The 23,688-nt window shown below is 34.4% G+C and overlaps 1 protein-coding gene across 1 annotated transcript; it reads right to left on the reverse strand.

Annotated features, from left to right (window-relative positions):
• Positions 1-861: 861 nt before the first annotated feature.
• Positions 862-23,194, reverse strand: LOC119603899 (proteasome-associated protein ECM29 homolog). Its single transcript, XM_037956180.1, has 21 exons — positions 23,055-23,194; positions 22,784-22,914; positions 22,495-22,727; positions 22,189-22,432; positions 21,720-22,123; positions 21,198-21,662; positions 20,871-21,144; positions 19,718-19,895; positions 19,452-19,645; positions 19,220-19,388; positions 18,999-19,157; positions 18,455-18,934; positions 16,689-16,872; positions 16,125-16,624; positions 15,945-16,063; positions 15,540-15,884; positions 15,368-15,484; positions 15,164-15,304; positions 14,476-15,102; positions 1,255-1,705; positions 862-1,178 (listed from the first exon to the last, which is right to left on the reverse strand). Exons 1-21 carry the CDS (start codon positions 23,080-23,082, stop codon positions 961-963), a joined length of 5,661 nt encoding a protein of 1,886 aa, XP_037812108.1. The 5' UTR covers positions 23,083-23,194; the 3' UTR covers positions 862-960.
• Between the last annotated feature and the right edge of the window lie 494 nt (positions 23,195-23,688).

The raw sequence follows: 23,688 nt of genomic DNA on the forward strand, positions 1-23,688 counted from the left end.
CGGGAACTAATCTACTCATATATTGGCCATTTAAATCATTCCCATACAATTTAAATCAAAACAAACATGATGACTAAAGTTATTTAAAACAGATTCCTATAGGGGGTTTTATGAAAAGTCATTTTAGTTTTAATTTATTTAGTCCAGACTATAGAGAGTCAGTCTATAGTCCAGATTTTAGAGTACTCTATAGTCCAGACTATAGAGTAGTCTATAGTCCAGACTATAGAGTAGTCTATAGTCCAGATTATAGAGTAGTCTATAGTCCAGACTATAGAGTAGTCTATAGTCCAGACTATAGAGTAGTCTATAGTCCAGACTATAGGGAGTCAGACTTTAGAGTAGTCTATAGTCCAGACTATAGAGTAGTCTATAGTCCAGACTATAGGGAGTCAGACTTTAGAGTAGTCTATAGTGCAGTCTATAGTACAGACTATAGAGTAGTCTATAGTACAGACTATAGAGTAGTCTATAGTCCAGACTATAGAGTAGTCTATAGTACAGACTATAGAGTAGTCTATAGTACAGACTATAGAGTAGTCTATAGTCCAGACTATAGAGTAGTCTATAGTACAGACTATAGAGTAGTCTATAGTACAGACTATAGAGTAGTCCGTAGTCCAGACTATAGAGTAGTCTATAGTACAGACTATAGAGTAGTCTATAGTACAGACTATAGAGTAGTCTATAGTCCAGACTGTAGTGTATTCTGTATTCCAGACTATAAAGTAGTGCATAGTCCATATTGCCTGTAGTCCAGACTTTAGAGTAAATTATAGTCCATTCATTTTCATGGAAATCCTTGTCTTGTTTTCTCCCTGTTTTCCCCCTCAAATCATTCATTAAAACTATACTAAAATATATTGTTATAAAATTATGTTTATTTCCTTTATTTTTATATGAAATTGTATATTTTCATTGTTTTCTTTATTTAACCTTCCCTTATTTTGCCTATTGCAATTAATAGTCATGAAAACTACACTTGCTAAATTTCTCCTCAATATCCTTAATGCGACATCTGATTTCGGGTGCGGAATCTTTTTGGAACTTTTCCAAATTCTCCTCGAAATTTTGTCTAATCGCTGTTAAGTGTTTCATATCCTTGGCATCGGTAAGACGTTTAATTAAAATTAAAACAATATTAAGAGCTTCCTTCTTAAGGCCGGTATGAGGTATGCCTGGAATACATAAAGAATTATAAGATTTTTTTTAATCAAATTAAAAAAAAAAAAAAAAAAAAAAAAAACAACCCACCTGCAGCATAAGTAACAGCCGATAATATATCCTGGGAAATCTTCTCTATTATGCCATCTCTTTCTAGTTGAAGATCCACCTTAACCTTTTTCTCTTTATTGCCTTCCAGCTCTTCTGTCAGTTCATTGTTTAGCACTTGTAAACGTTCTATGAATTTGGTTAAAGCCACCATTAGGCTGACCTGTACCGAGCGAGTATTGTCACGCAAACATTGTGAACAACGTTCGGCAAATAGCTGTTGATATTTCTTTTGAGTTTCAATGGAATTTTTTGGCCACGATTTTCCTAAGGTTTCACAGACAGTCTCTTTAAGTTTATTCAAAATATTGGCCCGCTTGTTTCGCTCATCTGTGGTTAAATCTTTGTGTGAATCAGTGTCATCTTCATCATCTGAGTTGGAGAGTTGACGCAGTTCTTTTTTATCCAATAAGTACCAGATCATATTGTAAACCTTTTGAAAATACAATGAAATATTTTACAAATAGACGATAGAGTACAATATAATTTAAACTATAGTTAATCTGTATTCTAATCTGTAGTCTAGTATATTTACCACTAACCACTAACCCACCGGACGCCACTAATCTAGTCTATAGTTTAGTCTAAAGTCTATAGACTATACTATAGACTAGAATAGTCTAGTCTATAGTCTGTCGTCTAGTCTAAAGTCTATGCTATTTTCTAGTCTAAAGTCTGCGCTATAAACTAGACTATAGACTAGACTATAGACAAGCCTATAGACTAGACTATAGAATAGACTATAAACTAGACTATAGACTAGACTGTAGACTAGACTATAGACTAGACTATAGACTAGACTATAGACTAGACTGTAGACTAGACTATAGACTAGACTGTAGACTAGGCTATAGACTAGACTATAGACTAGACTGTAGACTAGGCTATAGACTAGACTATAGACTAGACTATAAGACTATAGACTAGACTATAGACTAGACTATAGACTAGACTATAGACTAGACTATAGACTAGACTATAGACTAGACTATAGACTAGACTATAGACTAGACTATAGACTAGACTATAGACTAGACTATAGACTAGACTATAGACTAGACTATAGACTAGACTATAGACTGGACTATAGACTAGACTATAGACTAGACTATAGACTAGACTATAGACTAGACTATAGACTAGACTATAGACTAGACTATAGACTAGACTATAGACTAGACTATAGACTAGACTATAGACTATAGACTAGACTATAGACTAGACTACAGACTAGACTATAGACTAGACTATAGACTAGACTACAGACTAGACTATAGACTAGACTATAGACTAGACTAGACTATAGACTAGACTATAGACTAGACTATAGACTAGACTATAGACTAGACTATAGACTAGACTATAGACTAGACTATAGACTAGACTATAGACTATACTATAGACTAGACTATAGACTAGACTATAGACTAGACTATAGACTAGACTATAGACTAGACTATAGACTAGACTATGTAATAGACTATAGATTAGACTTTAGACTAGACTAGACAATAGACTAGACTATAGACTAGACTATAGACTAGACTTTTGGCTAGACTGGAATATAGACTAGACTATAGACTAGACTATAGACTAGACTATAGACTATACTATAGACTAGACTATAGACTATACTATAGACTAGACTATAGACTAAACTATAGACTAGACTATAGACTAGACTAGACTATGGACAAGACTATAGACTAGACTATAGACTAGACTATAGACAAGACTATAGACTAGACTATAGACTAGACTATAGACTAGACTATAGACTAGACTATAGACTAGACTACAGACTAGACTATAGACTAGACTATAGACTAGACTATAGACTAGACTATAGACTAGACTATAGACTAGACTATAGACTAGACTATAGACTAGACTATAGACTAGACTATAGACTAGACTATAGACTAGACTATAGACTAGACTATAGACTAGACTATAGACTAGACTATAGACTAGACTATAGACTAGACTATAGACTAGACTATAGACTAGACTATAGACTAGACTATAGACTAGACTATAGACTAGACTATAGACTAGACTATAGACTAGACTATAGACTAGACTATAGACTAGACTATAGACTAGACTATAGACTAGACTATAGACTAGACTATAGACTAGACTATAGACTAGACTATAGACTAGACTATAGACTAGACTATAGACTAGACTATAGACTAGACTATAGACTAGACTATAGACTAGACTATAGACTAGACTATAGACTAGACTATAGACTAGACTATAGACTAGACTATAGACTAGACTATAGACTAGACTATAGACTAGACTATAGACTAGACTATAGACTAGACTATAGACTAGACTATAGACTAGACTATAGACTAGACTATAGACTAGACTATAGACTAGACTATAGACTAGACTATAGACTAGACTATAGACTAGTTTATAGACTAGACTATAGACTAGACTATAGACTAGATTATAGACTAGACGACTAGACTATAGACTAGATTATAGACTAGACTATAGACTAGACTATAGACTAGACTGTAGACTAGACTATAGACTAGACAATAGACTAGACTATAGACTAGACTATAGACTAGACTATAGACTAGACTATAGACTAGACTAGACTATAGACTAGACTATAGACTAGACTATAGACTAGACTATAGACTAGACTATAGACTAGACTATAGACTAGACTATAGACTAGACTATAGACTAGACTATAGACTAGACTATAGACTAGACTAGACTATAGACTAGACTATAGACTAGACTATAGACTAGACTATAGACTAGACTATAGACTAGACTATAGACTAAACTATAGACCAGCCTATATTCCAGTCTATAGTCTAGCCTAAAGTCTAGTCTATAGTCTAGTCTATAGTCTAGTCTATAGTCTAGTCTATAGTCTAGTCTATAGTCTAGTCTATCGTGTAGTCTATAGTCTAGTCTATTGTCTAGTCTATAGTCTAGTCTAAAGTCTAATCTATAGTCTATTACATAGTCTAGTCTATAGTCTAGTCTATAGTCTAGTCTATAGTCTAGTCTACAGTCTAGTCTATAGTCTAGTCTATAGTCTAGTCTATAGTCTAGTCTATAGTCTAGTCTAGTCTATAGTCTAGTCTATAGTCTAGTCTATAGTCTAGTCTATAGTCTAGTCTATAGTCTAGTCTATAGTCTAGTCTAGTCTATTCTATAGTCTAGTCTATAGTCTAGTCTATAGTCTAGTCTATAGTCTAGACTATACTCCAGTCTATATTCCAGTCTATATTCCAGTCTATAGTCTAGCCTAAAGTCTAGTCTATAGTCTAGTCTATAGTCTAGTCTATAGTCTAGTCTATAGTCTAGTCTATAGTCTAGTCTATAGTCTAGTCTATAGTCTAGTCTATAGTCTAGTCTATAGTCTAGTCTATAGTCTAGTCTATAGTCTAGTCTATAGTCTAGTCTATAGTCTAGTCTATAGTCTAGTCTATAGTCTAGTCTACAGTCTAGTCTATGGTCTAGTCTAGTCTATAGTCTAGTCTAGACTATAGTCTAGTCTATAGTCTAGTCTAGACTATAGTCTAGTCTATAGTCTAGTCTAGACTATAGTCTAGTCTATAGTCTAGTCTAGACTATAGTCTAGTCTATAGTCTAGTCTATAGTCTAGTCTATAGTCTAGTCTATAGTCTTGTCTATAGTCTAGTCTAGTCTAGTCTATAGTCTTGTCTATAGTCTAGTCTATAGTCTTGTCTATAGTCTTGTCTATAGTCTAGTCTATAGTCTAGTCTATAGTCTAGTCTATAGTCTAGTCTATAGTCTAGTCTATAGTCTAGTCTATAGTCTAGTCTATAGTCTAGTCTATAGTCTTGTCTATAGTCTAGTCTATAGTCTAGTCTATAGTCTAGTCTATAGTCTAGTCTATAGTCTAGTCTATAGTCTAGTCTATAGTCTAGTCTATAGTCTAGTCTATAGTCTAGTCTATAGTCTAGTCTATAGTCTAGTCTATAGTCTAGTCTATAGTCTAGCCTATAGTCTAGTCTATAGTCTAGTCTATAGTCTAGTCTATAGTCTAGCCTATAGTCTAGTCTATAGTCTAGTCTATAGTCTAGTCTATAGTCTAGTCTATAGTCTAGTCTATAGTCTAGTCTATAGTCTAGTCTATAGTCTAGTCTATAGTCTAGTCTATAGTCTAGTCTAGTCTAGTCTAGTCTATAGTCTAGTCTATAGTCTAGTCTATAGTCTAGTCTATAGTCTAGTCTATAGTCTAGTCTATAGTGTAGTCTATAGTCCTAGTCTATAGTCTAGTCTATAGTATAGTCTATAGTCTAGTCTATAGTCTAGTCTGTAGTCTAGTCTATAGTCTAGTCTATAGTCTAGTCTATAGTCTAGTCTATAGTCTAGTCTATAGTCTAGTCTATAGTCTAGTCTATAGTCTAGTCTATGGTCTAGTCTAGACTAGACTATAGACTAGACTATAGACTAGACTAGACTATAGACTAGACTATAGACTAGAGTATAGACTAGACTATAGACTAAACTATAGACCAGCCTATATTCCAGTCTATATTCCAGTCTATAGTCTAGTCTATAGTCTAATTTGTAGTCTAGTCTATAGTCTAATCTAGTCTATAGTCTAGTCTATCGTCTAATCTATCGTCTAGTCTATAGTCTAGTATATGGTCTAGCCTACAGTGTAGTCTATTGTCTAGTCTATATTCTATTCTGTCGTCTAGTCTATTGGCTAGTCTATCGTCTAGTTTGTAGTCTACTCTATAGTCCTAGTCTATAGTCTAGTCTATGGTCTAGTGTATAGTCTAGTCTATAGTCTAGTCTATAGTCTAGTCTATAGTCTAGTCTTTAGTCTAGTCTATAGTCTAGTCTATAGTCTAGTCTATAGTCTAGTCTATAGTCTAGTCTATAGTCTAGTCTATAGTCTAGTCTATAGTCTAGTCTATAGTCTAGTCTATAGTCTAGTCTATAGTCTAGTCTATAGTCTAGTCTAGTCTAGTCTATAGTCTAGTCTATAGTCTAGTCTATAGTCTAGTCTATAGTCTAGTCTATAGTCTAGTCTATAGTCTAGTCTATAGTCTAGTCTATAGTCTAGTCTATAGTCTAGTCTATAGTCTAGTCTATAGTCTAGTCTATAGTCTAGTCTATAGTCTAGTCTAGTCTAGTCTATAGTCTAGTCTATAGTCTAGTCTATAGTCTAGTCTAAAGTCTAGTCTATAGTTTAGTCTATAGTCTAGTCTATAGTCTAGTCTATAGTCTAGTCTATAGTCTAGTCTATAGTCTAGTCTATAGCATAGTCTATAGTCTAGTCTATAGTCTAGTCTATAGTCTAGTCTATAGTCTAGTCTATAGTCTAGTCTATAGTCTAGTCTATAGTCTAGTCTATAGTCTAGTCTATAGTCTAGTCTATAGTCTAGTCTATAGTCTAGTCGATAGTCTAGTCTATAGTCTAGTCTATATTCTAGTCTATAGTCTAGTCTATAGTCTAGTCTATAGTCTAGTCTATAGTCTAGTCTATAGTCTAGTCTATAGCCTAGTCTATAGTCTAGTCTATAGTCTAGTCTATAGTCTACTCTATAGTCTAGTCTATAGTCTAGTCTATAGTCTAGTCTATAGTCTAGTCTATAGTCTAGTCTATAGTCTAGTCTATAGTCTAGTCTATAGTCTAGTCTATAGTCTAGTCTATAGTCTAGTCTATAGTCTAGTCTATAGTCTAGTCTATAGTCTACTCTATATTCTAGTCTATAGTCTAGTCTATAGTCTAGTCTATGGTCTAGTCTAGTTCTATAGTCTAGTCTAGACTATAGTCTAGTCTAGACTATAGTCTAGTCTAGACTATAGTCTAGTCTAGACTATAGTCTAGTCTAGTCTATAGTCTAGTCTACAGTCTAGTCTATAGTCTAGTCTATAGTCTAGTCTATAGTCTAGTCTACAGTCTAGTCTATAGTCTAGTCTATAGTCTAGTCTATAGTCTAGTCTATAGTCTAGTCTATAGTCTAGTCTATAGACTAGTCTATAGTCTAGTCTATAGTCTAGTCTATAGTCTAGTCTATAGTCTAGTCTATAGTCTAGTCTATAGTCTAGTCTATAGTCTAGTCTATAGTCTAGTCTATAGTCTAGTCTATAGTCTAGTCTATAGTCTAGTCTATAGTCTAGTCTATAGTCTAGTCTATAGTCTAGTCTATAGTCTAGTCTATAGTCTAGTCTATAGTCTAGTCTATAGTCTAGTCTATAGTCTAGTCTATAGTCTAGTCTATAGTCTAGTCTATAGTCTAGTCTATAGTCTAGTCTATAGTCTAGTCTATAGTCTAGTCTATAGTCTAGTCTATAGTCTAGTCTATAGTCTAGTCTATAGTCTAGTCTATAGTCTAGTCTATAGTCTAGTCTATAGTTTAGTCCATAGTCTAGTCTATAGTTTAGTCCATAGTCTAGTCTATAGTTTAGTCCATAGTCTAGTCTATAGTCTAGTCTATAGTCTAGTCTACTAGTCTAGTCTATAGTCTAGTCTAAGTCTATAGTCTAGTCTAGTCTAGTCTATAGTCTAGTCTATAGTCTAGTCTATAGTCTAGTCTATAGTCTAGTCTATAGTCTAGTCTATAGTCTAGTCTATAGTCTAGTCTATAGTCTAGTCTATAGTCTAGTCTATAGTCTAGTCTATAGTCTAGTCTATAGTCTAGTCTATAGTCTAGTCTAGTCTAGTCTAGTCTATAGTCTAGTCTATAGTCTAGTCTATAGTCTAGTCTATAGTCTAGTCTATAGACTAGGCTATAGACTAGGCTATAGTCTAGTCTATAGTCTAGTCTATAGTCGAGTCTATAGTCGAGTCTATAGTCTAGTCTATCACCTAGTCTACAGTCCAGTCTATAGATTAGTTTATAGTCTAGTCCATGGTCTAGTCTATCTATATATAGTCTATAGTTTAGTCTAGTATATAGTCTAGTCTATCACCTAGTCTACAGTCTAGTCTATAGATTAGTCTATAGTCTAGTCCATGGTCTAGTCTATTGTCTAGTCTATCGTAGTCTACAGTCTAGTCTATAGTTTAGTCTATCGTCTAGTATATAGTTTAGTCTATAGTTTAGTCTATATTCTAGTCTATAGTCTAGTCTATAGTCTAGTCTATAGGCTAGTCTATAGTCTAGTCTATAGTCTAGTCTATAGTCTAGTCTATAGTCTAGTCTATAGTCTAGTCTATAGTCTAGTCTATAGTCTAGTCTATAGTCTAGTCTATAGTCTAGTCTATAGTCAAGTCTATAGTCAAGTCTATAGTCTAGTCTATAGTCTAGTCTATAGTCTGGTCTATAGTCTAGTCTATAGTCTGGTCTATAGTCTAGTCTATAGTCTAGTCTATAGTCTAGTCTATAGTCTAGTCTATAGTCTAGTCTATAGTCTAGTCTATAGTCTAGTATAGTCTAGTCTATAGTCTAGTCTATAGTCTAGTCTATAGTCTAGTCTATAGTCTAGTCTATAGTCTAGTCTATAGTCTAGTCTATAGTCTAGTCTATAGTCTAGTCTATAGTCTAGTCTATAGTCTAGTCTATAGTCTAGTCTATAGTCTAGTCTATAGTCTAGTCTATAGTCTAGTCTATAGTCTAGTCTATAGTCTAGTCTATAGTCTAGTCTATAGTCTAGTCTATAGTCTAGTCTATAGTCTAGTCTATAGTCTAGTCTATAGTCTAGTCTATAGTCTAGTCTATAGTCTAGTCTATAGTCTAGTCTATAGTCTAGTCTATAGTCTAGTCTATAGTCTAGTCTATAGTCTAGTCTATAGTCTATTCTATAGTCTAGTCTATAGTCTATTCTATAGTCTAGTCTATCGTCTAATCTATAGTTTAGTCTATTGTCTAGTCTACTGTCTAGTCTGTCGTCTAGCCTATAGTTTAATCTGTAGTCTAGTCTATGTTCTAGTCTTCAGTCTAGTCTATATTCTAGTCTATATTCTAGTCTATAGTCTAGTCTATAGTATAGTCTGCTGTCCAGTCTATAGTCTAGTCTCTAGTCTAGTCTATAGTCTAATTTGTAGTCTAGTCTATAGTCTAATCTGGTCTATAGTCTAGTCTATAGTGTAGTCTAGTCTATAGTCTAGTCTAGTATATAGTCTAGTCTATAGTCTAGTTTATAGTCTAGTCTATTGTCTAGTCTACTGTCTAGTCTATAGTCTAGTCTGTCGTCTAGCCTATATGTTCTAGTCTATATTCTAGTCTTCAGTCTAGACTATATTCTAGTCTATAGTATAGTCTATTGTCCAGTCTATAGTCTAGTGTATAATCTAGTCTATCGTCTAATCTATCGTCTAGTCTATAGTCTAGTATATGGTCTAGTCTACAGTGTAGTCTATTGTCTAGTCTATATTCTATTCTGTCGTCTAGTCTATTGGCTAGTCTATCGTCTAGTTTGTAGTCTACTCTATAGTCTAGTCTATGGTCTAGTGTATAGTCTAGTCTATAGTCTAGTCTATAGTCTAGTCTATAGTCTAGTCTATAGTCTAGTCTATAGTCTAGTCTATAGTCTAGTCTATAGTCTAGTCTATAGTCTAGTCTATAGTCTAGTCTATAGTCTAGTCTATAGTCTAGTCTATAGTCTAGTCTATAGTCTAGTCTATAGTCTAGTCTATAGTCTAGTCTATAGTCTAGTCTATAGTCTAGTCTGTAGTCTAGTCTATAGTCTAGTCTGTAGTCTAGTCTATAGTCTAGTCTGTAGTCTAGTCTATAGTCTAGTCTATAGTCTAGTCTGTAGTCTAGTCTATAGTCTAGTCTATAGTCTAGTCTATAGTCTAGTCTATAGTCTAGTCTATAGTCTAGTCTATAGTCTAGCCTATAGTCTAGTCTGTAGTCTAGTCTATAGTCTAGTCTGTAGTCTAGTCTATAGTCTAGTCTATAGTCTAGTCTATAGTCTAGTCTATAGTCTAGTCTATAGTCTAGTCTATAGTCTAGTCTATAGTCTAGTCTATAGTCTAGTCTATAGTCTAGTCTAGTCTATAGTCTAGTCTATAGTCTATTCTATAGTCTAGTCTATAGTCTATTCTATAGTCTAGTCTATCGTCTAATCTATAGTTTAGTCTATTGTCTAGTCTACTGTCTAGTCTGTCGTCTAGCCTATAGTTTAATCTGTAGTCTAGTCTATGTTCTAGTCTTCAGTCTAGTCTATAGTCTAGTCTATAGTATAGTCTGCTGTCCAGTCTATAGTCTAGTCTCTAGTCTAGTCTATAGTCTAATTTGTAGTCTAGTCTATAGTCTAATCTAGTCTATAGTCTAGTCTATAGTCTAGTCTAGTATATAGTCTAGTCTATAGTGTAGTCTAGTCTAGTATATAGTCTAGTCTATAGTCTAGTTTATAGTCTAGTCTATTGTCTAGTCTACTGTCTAGTCTATAGTCTAGTCTGTCGTCTAGCCTATATGTTCTAGTCTATATTCTAGTCTTCAGTCTAGACTATATTCTAGTCTATAGTATAGTCTATTGTCCAGTCTATAGTCTAGTGTATAGTCTAGTCTATAGTCTAATTTGTAGTCTAGTCTATAGTCTAATCTAGACTATAGTCTAGTCTATCGTCTAATCTATCGTCTAGTCTATAGTCTAGTATATGGTCTAGTCTACAGTGTAGTCTATTGTCTAGTCTATATTCTATTCTGTCGTCTAGTCTATTGGCTAGTCTATCGTCTAGTTTGTAGTCTACTCTATAGTCTAGTCTATGGTCTAGTGTATAGTCTAGTCTATAGTCTAGTCTATAGTCTAGTCTATAGTCTAGTCTATAGTCTAGTCTATAGTCTAGTCTATAGTCTAGTCTATAGTCTAGTCTATAGTCTAGTCTATAGTCTAGTCTATAGTCTAGTCTATAGTCTAGTCTATAGTCTAGTCTATAGTCTAGTCTATAGTCTAGTCTATAGTCTAGTCTATAGTCTAGTTTATAGTCTAGTTTATAGTCTAGTCTATAGTCTAGTCTGTAGTCTAGTCTATAGTCTAGTCTATAGTCTAGTCTGTAGTCTAGTCTATAGTGTAGTCTATAGTCTAGTCTATAGTCTAGTCTATAGTCTAGTCTATAGTCTAGTCTATAGTCTAGTCTATAGTCTAGTCTATAGTCTAGTCTATAGTCTAGTCTATAGTCTAGTCTGTAGTCTAGTCTATAGTCTAGTCTATAGTCTAGTCTATAGTCTAGTCTATAGTCTAGTTTATAGTCTAGTCTATAGTCTAGTCTATAGTCTAGTCTATAGTCTAGTCTATAGTCTAGTCTATAGTCTAGTCTATAGTCTAGTCTATAGTCTAGTCTGTAGTCTAGTCTATAGTCTAGTCTATAGTCTAGTCTATGGTTAGGTTAGGTTAGGTTTTTCAGACTGCTTACTAACACGAGTAAGTCTATACTTGGGTCCTATTTGGTCCCTTTGTAACGTCTGTAAAGAGAAAAGTTAAGGGAAAACATTTGGAAGGGGAAGAGTAGTGATAAAGAAAGTAGTGAAGAAACAGATATAGAAAGTAGAATGATGAGTATAGAATAGCGAAGAAGTTAAGACTCTGTTACCAGAAAAATCATAGTGTGTATTTAGTTACACACCCACTTCGACAATTTCAAGAATGCTAGTATACACTCAGGTTGAATAGCTGACAGATCAGATAGATCAGAAAAGTGAGACGAACCCAGCGCCTGATGACGGAGCGATTCCAGGGCCGGGCAGTTACACAGAAAATGAGTAATAGTTTCCTCTTCTTCTTCATTTTGACAGCTCCTACAAAAGTCATTATATGGAATACCAATACGTCTAGCGTGGTTTCCAAACTTTGAATGACCTGTAAGAACTGATAACAAAGCGCTCTAGTCTATAGTCTAGTCTATAGTCTTCTATAGTCTAGTCTAGTCTATAGTCTAGTCTACAGTCTAGTCTATAGTCTAGTCTATAGTCTAGTCTATAGTCTAGTCTATAGTCTAGTCTAGTCTATAGTCTAGTCTATAGTCTAGTCTATAGTCTAGTCTATAGTCTAGTCTATAGTCTAGTCTATAGTCTTCTATAGTCGAGTCTATAGTCTATTCTATAGTCTAGTCTAGTCTAGTCTGTCGTATAGCCTATAGTTTAATCTGTAGTCTAGTCTATATTCTAGTCTTCAGTCTAGACTATATTCTAGTCTATAGTCTAGTCTATAGTATAGTCTATTGTCCAGTCTATAGTCTAGTGTATAGTCTAGTCTATAGTCTAGTCTATAGTCTAATTTGTAGTCTAGTATATAGTCTAATCCAGTCTATAGTCTAGTCTAGGCTATAGTCTAGTCTATAGTCTAGTCTATCGTCTAATCTATCGTCTAGTCTATAGTCTAGTATATGGTCTAGTCTACAGTGTAGTCTATTGTCTAGTCTATAGTCTATTCTGTCGTCTAGTCTATTGGCTAGTCTATCGTCTAGTCTGTAGTCTACTCTATAGTCTAGTCTATGGTCTAGTGTATAGTCTAGTCTATAGTCTAGTCTATAGTCTAGTCTATAGTCTAGTCTATAGTCTAGTCTATAGTCTAGTCTATAGTCTAGTCTATAGTCTAGTCTATAGTCTAGTCTATAGTTTAGTCCATAGTCTAGTCTATAGTTTAGTCCATAATCTAGTCTATAGTTTAGTCCATAGTCTAGTCTATAGTCTAGTCTATAGTCTAGTCTATAGTCTAGTCTATAGTCTAGTCTATAGTCTAGTCTACAGTCTAGTCTAGTCTATAGTCTAGTCTATAGTCTAGTCTATAGTCTAGTCTACAGTCTAGTCTATAGTCTAGTCTATAGTCTAGTCTATAGTCTAGTCTATAGTCTAGTCTATAGTCTAGTCTATAGTCTAGTCTATAGTCTAGTCTATGGTCTAGTCTATAGTCTAGTCTATAGTCTAGTCTATAGTCTAGTCTATAGTCTAGTCTATAGTCTAGTCTATAGTCTAGTCTATAGTCTAGTCTATAGTCTAGTCTATATTCTAGTCTATAGTCTAGTCTACAGTCTAGTCTATAGTCTAGTCTATAGACTAGACTATAGACTAGGCTATAGTCTAGTCTATAGTCTAGTCTATAGTTTAGTCTATAGTCTAGTCTATAGTCTAGTCTATTGGCTAGTCTATCACCTAGTCTACAGTCTAGTCTATAGTCTAGTCTATAGTCTAGTCTATATTCTAGTCTATAGTCTAGTCTACAGTCTAGTCTATAGTCTAGTCTATAGACTAGACTATAGACTAGGCTATAGTCTAGTCTATAGTCTAGTCTATAGTTTAGTCTATAGTCTAGTCTATAGTCTAGTCTATAGTCTAGTCTATAGTCTAGTCTATAGTCTAGTCTATAGTCTAGTCTATAGTCTAGTCTATGGTCTAGTCTATAGTCTAGTCTATAGTCTAGTCTATAGTCTAGTCTATAGTCTAGTCTATAGTCTAGTCTATAGTCTAGTCTATAGTCTAGTCTATATTCTAGTCTATAGTCTAGTCTACAGTCTAGTCTATAGTCTAGTCTATAGACTAGACTATAGACTAGGCTATAGTCTAGTCTATAGTCTAGTCTATAGTTTAGTCTATAGTCTAGTCTATAGTCTAGTCTATTGGCTAGTCTATCACCTAGTCTACAGTCTAGTCTATAGTCTAGTCTATAGTCTAGTCTACAGTCTAGTCTATAGTCTAGTCTATAGTCTAGTCTATAGTCTAGTCTATAGTCTAGTCTATAGTCTAGTCTATAGTCTAGTCTAGTCTATAGTCTAGTCTATGGTCTAGTCTATAGTCTAGTCTAGACTCTAGTATATAGTCTAGTCTATAGTCTAGTCTATAGTCTAGTCTATAGTCTAGTCTATAGTCTAGTCTATATTCTAGTCTATAGTCTAGTCTACAGTCTAGTCTATAGTCTAGTCTATAGACTAGACTATAGACTAGGCTATAGTCTAGTCTAGTCTATAGTCTAGTCTATAGTTTAGTCTATAGTCTAGTCTATAGTCTAGTCTATTGGCTAGTCTATCACCTAGTCTACAGTCTAGTCTATAGATTAGTCTATAGTCTAGTCCATGGTCTAGTCTATTGTCTAGTCTATCGTAGTCTACAGTCCAGTCTATAGTCTAGTCTATAGTTTAGTCTATCGTCTAGTATATAGTCTAGTCTATAGTCTAGTATATTGTCTAGTCTATAGTGGAGTCTTATTATAGTCTATAGTCTAGTATATTGTCCACTCTATAGTCTAGTCTAGAATAAAATCTAGTCTATTGTCTATATAGATTCATGCACTTACCTCTTCAAAACGATCCTGTTCCAGTTCCTCCAAAATATCACCCAAACTAGCTAGCGCCAAGGTGCGATACTGCGGCTCCTCCTTGCGACACTCCTTCATGGCTGACTCAATAATCTTGTCACAGATTTCATGTTTATGATCTAAACCTTTGCATAAGGCAGCCAAGGCTTGCAGCAAACGTTCTTTACCCTGAAAAGTGCGGCCCTGTAAACCAGTTATAAGTAAACCAATCAAACGTAAACGATCCGCTTCTTCAATGGTGGATTTCAAACGTTTGGCTATAGTTTGTATAGCATTAGCAGCCTGGGCCTTACGTGACCAACTGGCATCATTGAGAGATTTCTCCAATTTTGGCACTATAACATTAAGATTCATGCGTATGCCAGCATCTCCGGGACTAATTTCATTCCATAAATCACGCCACAATTCAATGGTGGTTTTATTCTCATCATTGGGTTCCTCATGCATGGCAAAGAAGATCAGGGGTAAAACACTATCCAAATAATCTTTGAGTAATTCATTGTGACGTTTATTGATGGATTGTATGACCAAAACAGCCGAACGATTAGCAGGATTTTCCATATACAATTCATCGAGTTTAACAAAAAGATTGCGTATAGATTGTTCCTGGAAAAGGGAAAAAGGGTTAATTGAAAAGAAAACTTTGTAAAAAAAATGGAAGATTTACCTTAGCTATGCCTATTAAATGACCTATAGCACTGGCATAGTATTTGCGTACGGTGGCATTGCGATCTTTAAGACCCACAAAACAAGCACCCAAATATTTACCCACCAAAGGAGTCATTTCACTGCCCACACGTATGCTGATCTAAGGTAATAATAGGGCGATTAATAACTTAATTTCTTTTCTGATGTCTTTAGTTTAACTTACCAAACAAATAAAATGAGCACAGGCAATTTTAGTACCCAAATTGACACTGGTTTTAATAAGATCCAAGACCGCAGGAGTCATTTTCTCCAAGGCTGGATAATCCACAAAGCGTACGCACTGAAAAATAATGATTTTTATTAAAAATAATTACATTAAATGATAAATATCTTACCTTAGCTGTTGTCTCTGTGGTATGATGACTTTTGGCCGCCTCAGCTCTTATAGAATCCACTTTCTCTTGGGCATCATTATCGGCCCCTAAACGTGTGGAAAGATAAGATAATTTGGTTGACTCTAATTCACCAGTGGCCTTGAGCAAACAGGGTATAAGAGAGGGTAGATGAGGAGCTATTAAAGCACCCGAAGAATCAATCATTTCGGAAATTGTTTTAATACTAATTTTGCGTATATCATCGACCGTATGAGTAACACCAGTTTCCAGCAGGAAAGGTAAAATGGAAGAGGCAACAGCTGTGCCAGACTTGCCATGATCCGAAGAGGCGGCAATAACACAAAGCTGCAACAAATAGTTAAAATTAAAATACTTGCTTTAAAACTGAGAAGTTATTTGCCATACCTTGCTTAAAAACATAGCTGATCCCTGAGCTGCCAAACGAGTACCCTCATGTATATCATCCATTACACGGAAAAGTTGTGACCATAATTCTTTGAGTTCAGGTTCTGGTACTTCACCATCTTTTTAACACATAAAATTAAAATCTAACCTTTTCAGGAAATAAATAAAAAATCCACTTACCAACATCCATTTTATTACTTTTTGAGGGTGACGCCACTGGACTTTCTTTATCACCACTAACTTGTTTCCTCTCATCCGTACGCAATCTTAAACCATTAGGACGTCTTAACAGATCTCTTACCGCCAAACAACATGCTATACGTACACGCCATTCATTGAACGTTAAATTATCTAAGATTTCTCTTAAAATTTCCCAATAATATTTCTCTACCACCTCTTTGGGTTCGCTTACTATTGAATCCCATATGGAAATCATGGAATTTTGTATTTTTGGTGTGGGATCGTATTTATAACGATAGAGACGTGGTACAATTTTACCAAAATAAGGTTCCATTTTAGATTTTGTTTCGCTGGAAAGAGACTTGAGACCGAAAGCAGCTCCTAGCTTACTAGTCCAAGCAGCATTATGATTGGCCAGCTGCATAAATTGATAAATCATTTCGGGTTGATTGAGATCGGACGCCAGAGAGCATAACTCTTTGTAGGTGGTAATGTTGCCTCTATAAAAGGAAACAAGTGAAGCATGAAGGAATGCTGCATAAAGGAAGTGGCTGTTTAACTTACCCAGTGGGTGTTTTGCCCAACATGCCTTCAGCAAACAGTTCAGTGTCCTGATTAACTTTATTTACCTTACGTTTGCCTCCCATAAGCTGATCCAGCAAGGAATTGGCCAAATCATTTTGACTGCTGGGATCTGAGAGGTTGTAAACCAAACCTAAACCACGCGAAGCCACATCTTGTACGAATTCTGGAAAAAAATTTGTTGAAGGATATTTTAATGATCATCTTTTTATAATGGTAATAAAGACTAGAGAATAAATTGGAATATAGAATGGACCGATTCTAGACTGCAGACTAGAATATAGACAATACTTTAGACTAGACTACAGACTAGACTATATTATAGACCAGACTGTAGACTAGACTACAGATAAGACTAAAGATACACTATAGACGAGACTATAGACTAAACTAGATTAGACTATAGTCTAGACTATAGACTAAACTAGATTAAACTATAGTCTAGACTATAGACTAAACTAGATTAGACTATAGTCTAGACTATAGACTAAACTAGATTAGACTATAGTCTAGACTATAGACTAAACTAGATTAGACTATAGTCTAGACTATAGACTAGACTATAGACAAGACTATAGACTAGAATATAGACTTTAGACAAGACTAGACTATAGACTAGACTATAGACTAGACTATAGACTAGACTATAGACCAGACTATAGACTAGACTATAGACTAGACTATAGACTAGACTATAGACTAGACTATAGACTAGACTATAGACTAGATTATAGACTAGATTATAGACTAGACTATAGACTAGACTATAGACTAGAGACTAGACTATAGACTAGGCTATAGACTAGACTATAGACTAGGTTAGCAGGTTGTCCCTTGCAGTTTGCATTAGGGGCACACTTGGGTCCATGTTGTGATGCCTTTGTGGTAGACTAGACTATAGACTAGACTATAGACTAGACTATAGACTAGACTATAGACTAGACTATAGACTAGACTATAGACTAGACTATAGACTAGACTATAGACTAGACTATAGACCAGACTATAGACTAGACTATAGACTAGACTATAGACTAGACTATAGACTAGATTATAGACTAGAATATAGACTAGACTATAGACTAGACTAGACTATAGACAAGACTAAATACTACACTACAGACTAGACTATAGACTAGACTACACTATAGACTAGAATATATATTAGATAATAGACTAAACTATAGACTACTCTATAAAATGATTTATATGAATTATAGACTGGACTATAGAAGAGACTATAGACTAGAATATAGACTAGACTTTAGACAAGACTAGACTATAGACTAGACTATAGACTAGACTATAGACTAGACTATAGACTAGACTATAGACTAGACTATAGAGTAGACTATAGACCAGACTATAGACTAGACTATAGACTAGACTATAGACTAGACTATAGACTAGATTATAGACTAGATTATAGACTAGACTATAGACTAGACTATAGACTAGCCTATAGACTAGACTATAGACTAGACTATAGACTAGACTATAGACTAGACTATAGACTAGACTATAGACTAGACTATAGACTAGACTAAAAACTACACTACAGACTACACTATAGACTAAAATACAGACTAGACTATAGACTAGACTACACTATAGACTAGAATATATATTAGATTATAGACTAAACTATAAACTACTCTATAAAATGGACTATAGACTGGATTATAGACTAGACTATAGTTCAAATTGCCAAGTATATTAAATTAAAAAAATGATTCTGCTCTACTTACCACTATCATCTGACAACAATTCCGTGAAAGCATATTGTAACATTTGCTTCTGACTCAATACAGCCGGACGATAACTACAATGTTTTACCACAGCCAACAACCAAACCGAACAGGCTTGACGTGAATGGGGATTTGGTTCGGGTACCAGACGTATTAAAGCATTCAGAAACTTTTCAAAAGCCTCATCTGTGCAATGAATATTAACAAAATCTTCAGCAGGAGCACCCTCACCCACATCATAGCCACATAAAGTAGAGGCAATAGCATCGGATATAGAAATATTAAGAGCAGCATCCTTTTGTACCTTAACCATAGCAAGGAATTTATCAAGATTACGTTGGGTAAAGTAATCACCATCACCAATAGCTAAATTGCTTAAGCAATTGGCTGCTTCTCCGCGGATTTTAGGGCGTACCGAGGATCTTAGCAGCAGGCGATGAACCACAGTGAAAATATAAAATTTTGTGGAACCGGTGGCAGCTTAAGGGAGTAGTAATTATGAGTAAAAGTTTAAAAAGCTGCTTTGTGGATGTTAAAAACTTACTATACTCAGTCATTTCTTCATCATCATCGTCGGCATCAGCTTTTTGAAAGGTGATTTCCAATTGTACATTGGGTATCTCAGTGTACTTGCCTATCATGGAGATACATTTTACGGCAGCCGATATTAACAAATCTTGAGGACCTTTAACCAAAATTTCAGCTAAAGATAAGGAAGAATATATTAAATTCAAATTTCTATTCTATTTGAAAAAAAAAACAAACCTATAACTTTAATAGCATCCACAAATTGTGACCAATTTTGAAAATCTTTTTGTTGATTATTGGCTTTGACATGACGTATATAACGACTAAAGGCATGACCCAATACTAATAGCCAGCCGTGTTTATGTTCAAGACTTTTTTGGGGTAATGATTTCAAACAGTCGGTGATCTGTAAATAAAAATATGGATAATTTAATTAAAAATTTAGTTTGCTTTAATTTGTTTTTCATACTTGAGCCTCAAATTCTTTTTCATCACTACCATAGGCCCATAAAATGCCCACAATTTGTGAAACATTTATACGCATAACTTCAGAAACATCTTTGAGTGAATTACTCAAAGGTTCTAACAAATGAATTTGAGATTTACACAACAGCTCGGGAGTGGCATTAAGTAGATCATATAAACACAATAAATTAGATTCATCTAGAGGATAGAGAAAGAGACAGAAAATAGAATTTGAAATAAGGTAAAAGGTTTGTTATTAATGGTACTTACTTCTTTTAGCTTCTACTCCTCTTTGTATGAATAATAAATATTGATGTAATTCATTATTATCAGATTCTTCGTAATTACATTCTATGTAGTTTTTAATTTTTTGCATATAATGTGCATCACCAGGAGCACAGCGAGCACCAGCGGAATACCAAAAGCAAATGCGTAAGTAGTCCAAAATCTGAAATTAAAGAAAAGCGTTAAAGATTTTCTAAATGTGTAGTTTTACTATAAAAATTTGACTACACTATTGACTAGACTATATGCTAGACTATAGACTAGACTATATGCTAGACTATAGACTAGACTATATGCTAGACTATAGACTAGACTATAGACTAGACTATAGACTAGACTATAGACTAGACTATAGACTAGACTATAAACTAGACTATAGACTAGACTATAGACTAGACTATAACAATTAGACTAGACTATAACATTTAGACTATAGACTAGACTATAGACTATAAACTAGACTATGGACGAGACTATAGACTAGACTATAGACTAGACTAAAGACTAGACTATATACTAGACTATAGACTAGTCTATAACATTTAGACTATAGACTAGACTAGACTATAGAATAGACTAGACTAGACTATAGAATAGACTAGACTATAGAATAGACTAGACTATAGACTAGATTAGACTATAGACTAGACTATAGACTACACTGTAGACTAGACTATAGATTAGAATATAGATTAGACTTTAGAATAGACTATAGATTAGACTATGGACTAGACTATAGACTAGATTATAGCCTATAGTATAAACTCGAATATAAACTAGACTATTGACTAGACTGTAGACTGCTATATACTAGGCTATAGACTTGGCTATAGACTACACTACACTATAGTCTGTACTGCAGACATAGATAGACTCGACTATAGACTTGACTACACTATATAATAGATTGTAGAATATAATATAGATTAGACTGTACATTAGACTATAGACTGGACTTTATGTTATACTATAGATCAGACTATAAACTAGACTACAGAATAGAGTAAAATATAGGCTGGACAATAGTCCAAACTAGACTCTTGGAAAGTTTCGAAAAAATATTTAATTTTTTAGTTTTAAACTATCTTTGAAACCCAGTTTTTTGTTAATTTTTGTGATCATTGTTTTAATCTCTTACCTCTTCATAAACCTCCAAAGAGAAAGGGAGCTTGGTGCGTCCTACCACCACCGTTAGATTTTTCTTTAGTCGCTTCTGTGAGGTCTCATTAACATGACGCATCATAGACTTAAAACTGGGCAAAACAACATGACGTTGTTCCGAAGTCAATTTATTGAAATCATCTTTGTCCTTGTCCAGAGGAAACTCAATCGAAGACAACATATTGTAATTAATATGATCCTTTTTCGACACACCGTACAAATAGGAAGTAACATTTTCACGCAAGGAATTGCTGGAAATAATAGATAAAGTTATTTAGGAAAATAATCATGAGAAAAAACTTACCGTTCTCCTGCTATAAGTAATAACAAATATCTAGCGGGAGCATAATACTCAGGATAGCAAGTGGTGAGGAAGATGCTGGTGACATTTTGTACAATATGCAGTTTAGACTCGGCATTGTCGGACAACATAGCCAATAGCAAGTGTTGTTGACCCGACAATTGTACTTCTTCTGAAGAGGTATTGGTATCATCTTTAGCTTTCCAGGCAAAAGCAGGAGCCATAGCTACCAAAGCCTCTCTTATGGAGGAGTGCAGCTCAGGGGTAGAATTTGTTAAATGATTAAAATAGGATAAAACTATTTTCAAATCCTGATTAACGGCCGATGGACAAGTGCGTGAGAGTTGAGCTAAGGCAGAATAGGCTGCATTTTGAACATCGTTGGGCTCACTTGATTCCTTACCCACCAGCTTAGTGAAACCGGTTAATAGAACTTTAGAAACTTTGGTTATAATGTCAGAGGGTCCCCTTTAAAGAAACAATTGGTTAGAAAAGTATTTCCTTTAAAGATTTTGAAAAACTTACTCCTTTATCAAAACCTCGGCAAATTGTAGAGACAACACCTTACATTTTTGACTGGTATTGGTGCCAAATAAACCCTCAAATACCACTTGTATGCCCTTGGGTACACTAATGCCTTTACCACGACATTTAAGGAGATATAACAATAGCTTTTGTCTAACACGAGAACAGCAGGGTGTGGTCTTACGCTCGGCCACTTGGGAGTTATTGCCCGAGAACAAACTATACAAAGGCATGGTCACCAAGGGATCATTAAACTCCAATATAGTACAAACTTTACTCAATTCCGCTATGGCAGGTGTAGCTACACTAAAGCGAGTATCCGAGGAGGCCAAGACCAGTAAAAGAAAGATTTCGGTATCAGTAAAAATGCCCGAACATATTAGACGTACTATGCCCTTTTTGATCTATAACAGGAAGATAAGAAAAGTGTTAAACAAATTTCAAAATTAAACAAAAAAAAAAAAATTACATTTTCCAAATCCTCTGCCCTCCAGTTATTAACAATAACCCTTTTAAAGGAATAAGGACTCATGCCGGGTGGCACTTCTTGCTCTTGAGTAACACCATAGGGTAGCAATAAGACATCTTGCAGCAAAGACAAAAAATTCTTTTTTATTTCCGGTTTGTCATGCAAATTTAAAACGTTTTTACGCTGAGCCGGATCATCGGGTAATTTGAGGTCATTTAAATCGGGTAAAATCAACATAAATAATCTACAACATACAAATCAAATGAAAATCTCCACAACAAATCAAACTTATCCATATTAACTTACTTATCCTGATAATTTTCTAATTTCTCCTCACAGCTAACAACTTTAGCCGCCAAACTGCTGCGTTGTTCTAAATTCAGCCGGGGATAGCCCATGGTTATGAAAATAATAGCAAAATTTTGTAAAAATGGTGAATCAGCTGAATTTTTATATTGATCTATTAAAGCCTCCACGGGTATCTGCACTAAAGGTCGTGAGGTTAAGCGACGCTTAATGTGTGTCAAGACCTCCACAACCTAGACAAATGGAATGATTCATATTGTTTTCAAATACTAACACAAAATTTACATACCTTATTCCTAACATTATCATGTGGCGAGGTAATTTTTAGTATAACCGGCGTTAGAAAACGTCCCACACATGATTCCAACTTCTCATCGGTATCCGCACAACCCAAACGTAAAAGCACACGCTCTAATAATTCTTTAAATTAGCAAACAAAACACAGTTTTTTATTAAAAATACATCAAATACTTTAAGGACATGTTAATGTTTTAAAAATTATTATTTTTTCAATAAAATTTCCATTATTTTATTAAAATAATATTAAATTAAAAATTTACCAATTTCCTCTGCTGCAGTGGATGACATTTCAATTTTTGCTGTGAAGACAATTTTTTGCCAACAACAGCTGTTTTTGGCAATTCTCTTTTGTGTTCTGTTTGTATTATTAAACAATCAGTGTTGGTAAGGGAGGTACAAATGTACTAGTGATGAGTTCGTATTAAGAAATAAGTGTTGGAAAATGGTTTTAAATAAATTCATTTTAGAAATTTCTTATTAATTTACTAATACTACTGATTAGAACATAGACTAGGCTATGAAATAGACTATAAAATATAGTATAGACTAGACTATAGATATAGACTAAATAATAGACTATATCATATTTAGTCAAGGCTAGACTGTATACTAGATTATGGACTAGGCTATAGACTAGACTATATAATAAACTAGACTATTGACAAGACTCTATACTAGACTATAGACTAGACTACAAACTAGACTATAGACTAGACTATAGACTAGACTATAGACTAGACTATAGACTAGACTATAGACTAGACTATAGACTAGACTATAGACTAGACTATAGACTAGACTATAGACTAGACTATAGACCAGACTATAGACTAGAATATATACTACACTATGACTAGATTATAGACTAGACTATAGACTAGGCTATAGACTAGA

This window comes from Lucilia sericata, unplaced genomic scaffold (genome assembly GCF_015586225.1).
Source record: "Lucilia sericata isolate MDLA Ls3-8-SP2 unplaced genomic scaffold, ASM1558622v1 Contig000346F_arrow, whole genome shotgun sequence".
In the NCBI taxonomy this organism is placed as follows: Eukaryota; Metazoa; Arthropoda; class Insecta; order Diptera; family Calliphoridae; genus Lucilia; species Lucilia sericata.

Bases quoted from the DNA above. Each gene is read 5' to 3' on its own strand.
- LOC119603899 (XM_037956180.1), bottom strand. From the start codon at position 23,082: ATGTCATCCACTGCAGCAGAGGAAATTG. The intron at 19,896-20,870 runs GTAAGAGATTAA...CTTTAATTTCAG, and splicing joins CTTTGGAGGTTTATGAAGAG to ATTTTGGACTACTTACGCAT. The intron at 16,873-18,454 runs GTAAGTAGAGCA...ATTTTTTTCCAG, and splicing joins ATTGTTGTCAGATGATAGTG to AATTCGTACAAGATGTGGCT.